Source organism: Pelmatolapia mariae, linkage group LG1, assembly GCF_036321145.2.
Source record: "Pelmatolapia mariae isolate MD_Pm_ZW linkage group LG1, Pm_UMD_F_2, whole genome shotgun sequence".
NCBI lineage: Eukaryota > Metazoa > Chordata > Actinopteri > Cichliformes > Cichlidae > Pelmatolapia > Pelmatolapia mariae.
Window position 1 is genome coordinate 3,975,592 of NC_086227.1, and position 8,135 is coordinate 3,983,726.

An 8,135-nucleotide genomic window follows, 5' to 3' on the forward strand; every position below is an offset into this window, starting at 1 on the left:
AATGAAAAACTTTGAAGAATACAATTTTATGTATGCTGGATTATAAAATTGTTTTTGATGTTGTTGTCTTTTAAATTATGCTGCTTAAAGTGTGTATTTACATCACTGAACAAGCTACAGAGATTTACCACAAAGAAATGTGCTCAATGTCTGAACAATGAAAAACACACATGTTCCTTGCTGCTAAAGCTGGATTACTTGTTTACTGTCAGTCATTTCCAACACATAACAGAGCCTGACCAATATATAAGCCTACCACAGATCTACCTGTAGACCCACACATATTGTTTGAGAAGCCTCAATATAAATACCTTTTATTAAAAAAAAAAAAAGATCCTCTTGCTGTCCATATCACTTGTAGCAAAGTAGCATCACAGCGGGGGAAAAATGGTGGGGTGCCTCCACTGCAAGTTGCTAACTACTTTGTGAATTACTATAGACTAAATATAAATGTTTATTTAAAGCCTCAGCATTTGCATTGTGGCTTGCTTTACTTTTTTTTTTTTTTTGGTTTGTTTGTTTCTAGCCAGAAGTGACCATATGAGAATGAGTGGCTGGAGTGCTATGTTAACATCTAATGCTAGCTTTGTTTGGTAGAAAGGTGAATCGCACCTGTTCCTGCAAATTAGTACTGAGTAACACAAAAACACAGGAATCTGACACCCTAAACCTGGAGAACAGACTTCTCAGAAAAATAACCACTCAAAAAAACATTTTGTACTAAAACAGACAACAAAAAACACAGACAAGAGATCCAGTTCTGTGACTTCAATCACCTGAGGTGACATCCTGCAGACAGCGTGTGGCACTAACTATCAGTTATACAAAAAGTGATGCATAATCTTAAGTCGATAAAGACTTGAGCAAAATCTAGAGTCACACAGTTGTTACGAAGGGAGTAATAACCTCCCAAAATAGCTACCAAAACTCTGCTGTAAAATGTGTAATTGTTCAACTGTGTAACACTTTTTATCATGGGAGTCCACAGAGATTAACTAACTTTTGGAGCTGGAATCATATTACCACAAGAGGAACTTTTGACATTTCATTCATTTTTCACTTTAAACTAATGCATGTCCCTCTTCTAATACAACTCACTTGCTATTTTTATTTAAGCATGCAATACCGAATTTTTGGGTAGCAAAAATTTAGTATAAGGATCAATCAGGCTCTACCTACCTGATATACCATAAATAAAAACTGTTCCTGTGGGTAAGCTCATGATAGCCCAAATTTAACATCATAATTCAATTCTACACATACATACACATGATGAACTTAAATTATACTCTGAAAAAAGACATTCTTTCCCAGGAAAACTACTGGAATAATGAGAACATGGCACCTGCATCCTAAAGGACTGTCTGGATGATGTTACAATGCCTCTGGACCAACCACTCTACACTGTTCATTCAGTGCAGTTTGCCTACTGAAACTTACCAACTAGAGACAAAAACCAAAAGTTCAGTAAAATACCTGCCTATGAGACAGAGAGGAATAATCACCATACTGTACACTTTCTACAATATCCACGTCCATTATGAATAAACAAGTGCATTTACTTAAAGGAATAGTTTAGCTTAAAACAAATTCTGTTTTCACTTAGGAGCCAGCTAGATTATTCCCAAAAATGAGAAAGATTCCTATCACGGGATGGACTTGTAAAATTTCCATTAATCAATATTTTGGGTGGTTGGTCTTTATATGAAATAAAGTGACAGAGTGAACAACAAATTTGTTTCAAGTTAACAGCACCCTCTAATAACGTTCAATTTCTCTCTCTCTCTTTTTAAATTACTGTACTTCTTTTACATCAACACAACAGTTGATTAGCAGGTTGTCTATATTTACAGGGAAAAGTCCACCGCTTATGCATTGAGCCTCAGAGACTGATCCTCTCTCCTCCTGGAGGAGATATCAATGTCTATGGAGTCTTTACCCACAATGAGTCGGAGCCGCTTTGCTGGAGGAAGTGGAATGAAATCGTCTTCAAACTCATTATCAAAGTAGTCATCGTCATCCTCCACTTCCTTGTCCTCATCATCAGACGAAGGGTCTGCCAGGACCTTTTGGGTCAGATGTCCACCATTCCTGGTCTCTAGACCTTGACTCATGTCTCCATTAAAGGAAATCTGGTCCACCTTTGTCTGTGATAGTCTTCGTGCATCATCCTCCCGCTTCAACTGGATTTTCAGCTTGGTGGAATTGCTGTGGACCACAGGGGCAAAACCGTTATTCAGTTTGGCGATGTAGGAGCTGCCTTTATCCTTGTCATGATCCTTGCTGAACTTTATGCTAATTTTGCTCGAAGAAGGTGAATTGACCGTAGATGCAGAAAGATGGGAGGAGCCAACAGGATCGTTGGGGTCAGTGGTCTTGCTACTGCTGCTATCCCTCCGCCGGCGGAGCGTCAGTTTGGGGATGCCTGTGTTATTCTCTAGGATCAACTGAGCATCGTATCTTGTGATCCGACGCTTCTTCTTCCCCTTGTCCTGAGACCGGCAACTACCCTTTCCCTTGTCCCGGTGGAAAGATTTGCTGCCATGGGTGACGCAATTGTAGTCTCTATGTTGGTCAGCAAAACTCAAAAGCATATTTCCACAATCTGAGAACTCTGCAGCATGGCTGCCAACCACTTGCATGAAGGATTCCCCATATGTGTCTTCGCATTTAATTGTCCGCTCGGCCCTGAGCCGTGCTGGCCGTTTCTGCCTGGTGCTTGAGCGTCTTCTGGCATAGCCAGCATCTAATGATGGATGCTCTAGCTCAACTCCGTGGTGGAGGTACTCCTCCATGTCAGCTGGCTCTGTTTTGATGACCACCCCACCAGGGACTGGACTCAAACCATCCATGGCACTGGGCTCTAGCTTAACACCAGATGCTGTTTCCCGAGCCTTTACAAGGGTCCTTGTGGACCTGCGAGTTCTGTACATCGAACACTGGCTGCCTTCGCTGCTCTGCACAGCTGGGAGGTGGCCATTTTCCTTGGCAGTATGACGTGTCAGATAGCCTTGCTGGCCCAGTGTCTGCTGCACTAGCTCCTGCCCATCCTTCTCCTTCTTTACAGTGACGCCTTTACACAGCGACATCTTTGAGTCCGTGAGACCCAACTGGCAGATCTCTCGTTTGGCCAGTGCCTTGGGCTCTGCACCCCTCTTCCGACTTCGCAACTGGACTTTACTTAGCGAAGGCTTAGATTGGGATCTTAGTCTCTTTGGTACCCTGTTATTGTTTGCGCGACCTTGTTTTGAACATGAGGTAGTAAGGGCTCTTGACAAAGTCTGTCTGGTTTGAGTCCTGTTTTTATACTTCAGGCCAGATGATGATGACGATGATGATGTTCTTTTTCTGGCAGCTGGAGGAAAAACAGAAAAGGTTGCACATTATAATGTTTTTAGATAACTGCATATAGAAAAAAAGAAATAAAATGTAACATTTTGGACTTCTAGCGGAGTCCTGCAGCACAAATAATACAGATTACTGGGGATGATTCATGGTACAATTAAGAGATATAAGACAGTATTGCCCAAGGAGTTTCACATCTGGGCTGCGACAGACGAAATACATGTTAAACTGTTAGAGGACTCTTACATTGATGTGTTTTTGGCATTTCCTGAGAGTCTACATCGGTGTGCGAGCCTACAGAGTGACTGTCTGAGGTCCTGTTTCCCTCCCCTAGCTTCTTCAGCCTGTTGAGGCGCTTGTCTGTCTCCCGCAATCCATACTTGCTGTTGATCACCGGTACTTCCACTGGCAGTCCAGCTTTGGATTTGAAAGCACCAGTACCTCGTCTACATGACAGAAGGGGAGGGGGGGGGGGAGTATGATTTAATTGTTCTTATCGTACTCAACTGAGATTCTGAGTTTGTTTTACTCAAATTCTTTTGTTTTTCCAACCCACACTGAAAACACTGTGTTTAGTTTTCTCATGACATATACTCCTACCTTTCACACGTATAGCATTCACAAAATTCATTGTTTTCCCCAAAAAACCCATCTCCATAGTAGCACGAGATTTCTTCTCCTGGCTCAATGTCCCTTAAAACTTTCACACAAGCTGTGTCTCGACCTGTTGACACAAACTTAGAAGACAAACGGAAAAAGTCTTAATAACCTGAGTTTCCACATTTAAAAGTGACTGATCCCAAAAGACGCTGAAGAAAGCCTACCTTGCAGTTTGGCCGACAATCTGTGGGGGGAGGGCACAGCAATTAGTATACTCGTGAAAAACAGTGATGTCAAAATTTTTAACAAGAGGGCGTGATAAGATTTCCACAAGTAAAACGAAGATTACTACCATGATTGATGAATGCAGCTGGTCCAAGCCACAGCTGCGCACAGTTCTTGCGGGTCGAATACATGACACTGAAGTCATTCTCTCCATGCCGCAGCAGTAAGTTCTCCTCGCTCTCTGAGAGCTCAGCAATGCACCCAACCAAGTACTCAATCTTATCGTTTCTTTTCCTGCGATATTAAATTAGACAGAAAGGATGTTTTCACCCAGGTTGAAAACAAGTCTGTAAGTTAACATCACACCCTACCACAACTCTGGTTATCTGTTTCTTCCAACTTCTAATAAACTGCTTATGTTTCTTCTTTTTGCAGTTTTATTTTTTAATGTTTTAATATATTTTACTCACATCCTGTGAAGGACTGTTAATAGTGTTACAATTATTATTATTAGATCAAAAGTTTGAAATCACTGTAACTGGAATTATCTTTGAACTAGACAATGGCCAAGTTTAAACAAAACCAAAGTTCATAGTTATTAATAACATATATCAATTGGTTCTCACCATTCCTTTGTTGCCACAATTTTAGCTCCATTTTGCTCAGATGAGTAACGGTTACAAGGGAGAATCTCAAACCCACTGTCTGTAGCAAACATGCGCAGATAAACAAACACCTATGGAAAACACATAATGAGCTTTGTGATTGGATGGCTGGCTTGAACAATAGTGGGAAAATAATAATAGTGTGTTTACATGCTGCTTGAAGAGCTTTTCTTGAGCCTTCGTCTTGTGGAGAAATATATTTCGAGCCCAGTCTCCTGATGTCAAAGCTTTGAAAGCTTTTTCCAAGTTGTCGTGTTTCTTGAAGCGCTCAATTATCTCTTTCAGCTCTTCTTGCCTTCCCTTAATAGGTCGAAATCTGTCAGGAGACATTTGAGATACAAAAGTAACTACAAGCTTATCATCTGGGATAATCTCAGGAGAAGCTGCAAGCAAATTAGCAGAGGCATATTTGCTAACCTGGTGTTCATTTTGTGTGTCTGAAAGCCCAGATACGGATCCAGTATGAGGCTCGTGGTTAGATCGTCATTCTCACACAACTCCTTGGCAGTCATTCCAGAGGAGGGTACATAGCGCCTTTCTGCCTCCAGACTGGCTGCATTAAATCCTACAAAAAGCACAAGCATGCTAAAGTTAAAGCATGCTGCAGCTGAAGAATCCTTGGATTAGTAAAAGCAAGCATATTGAACTCACTGCGGCTACATCTTCGGTTTCTGGTGTGGCTCTTGCTGTGGCGCAGAGATGCACGTTGTGGATGCTGAGAGCGAGTCTGGCTCGGGCTCACAGTCTGCTCGCCAGTCAACTTGTTTCCATGTCGTCTGCCATTTAATACCATGTTCTTGGATTCGCCCAGCCACTTCATGCCCACAAGACCCCTGGTCCAGTTGCATTTAGTCTCTGAGATGAAGCAACACTCTTGAGTGGGGAAGACTGGGGACAAGACTTTGAAACCTGGTGAAAGAAGAAACGGACGAGAAATTTTTAAACTGCAAAAATTCAATTGGTTAACAGAAAATATCTTATAAACTGGAATGATAGAGTTAATCTTTAAACAGGTATAAAATATTTTGTTTCTAACTTCAAGGCAAGCTGAATATTTTTTTTGACTAAATGACAAACCAATATTGAATTTGCTGGCTACAAACTTTAATGTTGCATTAAGAACACTATTTGCTGTTTAGCATCGCTACATCAAGGCATCTTCATTTTAGATACCTCATTATCTGGGTTTGTAATGTAATGAGAACACAGCGAAACACAGTTACTGTAGGGTTTGTACCTTACAATACAAAGTGTCTTGAGGTAACCGATGCTGTGAAATGACGCTATATAAAGAAGACTGATTTGAAAAGTTACTCAGATACCATTTGGCAATCACAGAGGTAGAACAGTGAAGGTAAACATATTTCTTGCATTTCTTTCTTTTCTGATTTCACTGATATCTGAACTATAAATATTATTCTCTTAATCAATCTCAAACTAATTTCAAGCAAAAAGGACAAATTTGCTGCTTTTAGCTTTTCAATGATGACAATTTGTTATTATTTTTGTTTGCCCAGTAAACTGCCATTTAAAACACTACTGGCATAATGTGATCAGCATCAGTGAATGAACCCAGCGCTGCGAGACGCTTCAGGTTTGGGCAATGTCAGTTCAGAAAAATAATCCTCGAGCGCCGCTTAGCGTTAATTCCATATACTGCATTGGCTTACTGTCAAGTGCACCAGAAATGACTTCTCTCCTGTCATCCATCCACACAGTGCTGCCCTGTTAATGTATGCACCATATGACAGACACGTTTTCGGCTTCATTACCATGCCATGGTGTTTATAAGTCTGTCATAAGAGCAGTTTCCAGGGCGCTAAAGTGTGGCATCATCGCAGTTGTGATCGAAGCAAATGTGCTTCGTCTTTATGGTTCAAAAGCTAACGTTAGCTACTAGAGAACACAACATCCTCAGGGAATGGGAGAGGCAGTAGAAACCCGGAAGGCCACACCGTAATCTGAGGCCGAAATTGTACCAGAGTTGTGAATATAGCAGGGTATTGTTTGCTGACAACTCCCCTCTCTCCACCCGTTCGCTTCGTTAGCCTGAGGCTAATTACCACGAACGAGGCCTGAGTGGTTAGCTTGCCGGCTACATGCCTAGGTATTTTCCAAAGACTAAGCACGTCTCACAAGTACTACCCATCAAACGCAATTAAAAACAAAGGCTGATGTCGAGTACTGTTAGACTGGTGCACATATTTAAGGACCATCTCATGCCACAGTACACCAATTCGACATCACAAACTGCTCTGACGTTTCCCTATCAAGCTACTAAATTTCAGCAAAAAAAGACCAAATACGGCTCGTTTGCCAGGCCTGCTGATTTAAACCCCCAGCGAATCCTCAAGCATTAACGCACTCCCCGATTCATGTTAGCCGACATGAAACTTGAGCTACTAACTTAACTTGATCGTCAGTGAGCAACGACTAATTGCAGTTATTCAGTCTCTCCTCATCAAATTTATGTCGTCTCAAAAATCATGAAATATTCGGTGATTACACGGCATTTAGCTCCCAGCATGTCCCAGTAACTAGTTTACGGTATGCAGTCTACCTACAAACAACTGGAATACACCAGCTAACGCACGCTATCAAACTGCATTAGCACAGGTTGTTTGATATGGAAGCCATTAGCTAGCTCGATGGGCTAAATATTCAGTTTCTCAGCGAATTAAAAGTTACTTAATGTACCTGAATCCATGTAGATACAATATACTGTCGTTATCAAAGAAAGCAAATAACGAGTTACCGGGTGTAAGTAATGTTATACATCATAATGAGTTCAAAAGGAAGCTGAGAGCGTTACACGGGTTGGTATCGTTAAATAACCCCAGTCGACAACAAAAAAAACCCCACCAAACACACAAAATACTTACAATCTTAAAACGCTAAACCGTCGCGTAACAAAACAGCTCTTCTTTAAACTAATCCAAATGTAGCACGATACCCTAAAAGAAAATAACACAGGAAACACATTTTTTAAAAGAAATTAACATTAAAATTCAAGATGGCGGCCACGGACAACAGAGGGACAGAGAAAAACGCAGCACAGCCATCCTAAAGAAAATAGGTCCAACAAATACGACGCAATCTCTACCGTCTGTGCTTAAAGAATAAACATAATTAGAAAACGCAATGTAAAACTTGAAAAATGGTCACGATTGGGGATTTTTCTAAACCTTTTTTTATTAAACAACGCCGAAAATAGGTATCTTAGTTTGTAGCAGTAATTGTCGGAGGTACACAAAAGTAGTGCTGCATAAACAAACCTCGTTACACTTCCTAAAGAATCCA

The 8,135-nt window shown here is 41.0% G+C and overlaps 1 protein-coding gene across 1 annotated transcript; it reads right to left on the reverse strand.

Annotated features, from left to right (window-relative positions):
• Nucleotides 1-436: 436 nt before the first annotated feature.
• On the reverse strand, nucleotides 437-7,633 carry kmt5b (lysine methyltransferase 5B). The gene is made up of 10 exons (XM_063470419.1): nucleotides 7,533-7,633; nucleotides 5,487-5,744; nucleotides 5,253-5,400; nucleotides 4,986-5,151; nucleotides 4,797-4,906; nucleotides 4,298-4,464; nucleotides 4,170-4,189; nucleotides 3,946-4,082; nucleotides 3,592-3,791; nucleotides 437-3,355 (listed from the first exon to the last, which is right to left on the reverse strand). Exons 1-10 carry the CDS (start codon nucleotides 7,540-7,542, stop codon nucleotides 1,869-1,871), a joined length of 2,703 nt encoding a protein of 900 aa, XP_063326489.1. The 5' UTR covers nucleotides 7,543-7,633; the 3' UTR covers nucleotides 437-1,868.
• Between the last annotated feature and the right edge of the window lie 502 nt (nucleotides 7,634-8,135).

Coding starts and splice junctions, on each gene's coding strand:
- kmt5b (XM_063470419.1), bottom strand. Junction 5,152..5,252: donor ACACACAAAATGAACACCAG/GTTAGCAAATAT, acceptor GTCTCCTGACAG/ATTTCGACCTATTAAGGGAA. Junction 4,083..4,169: donor ATTGTCGGCCAAACTGCAAG/GTAGGCTTTCTT, acceptor TTGTCTTCTAAG/TTTGTGTCAACAGGTCGAGA.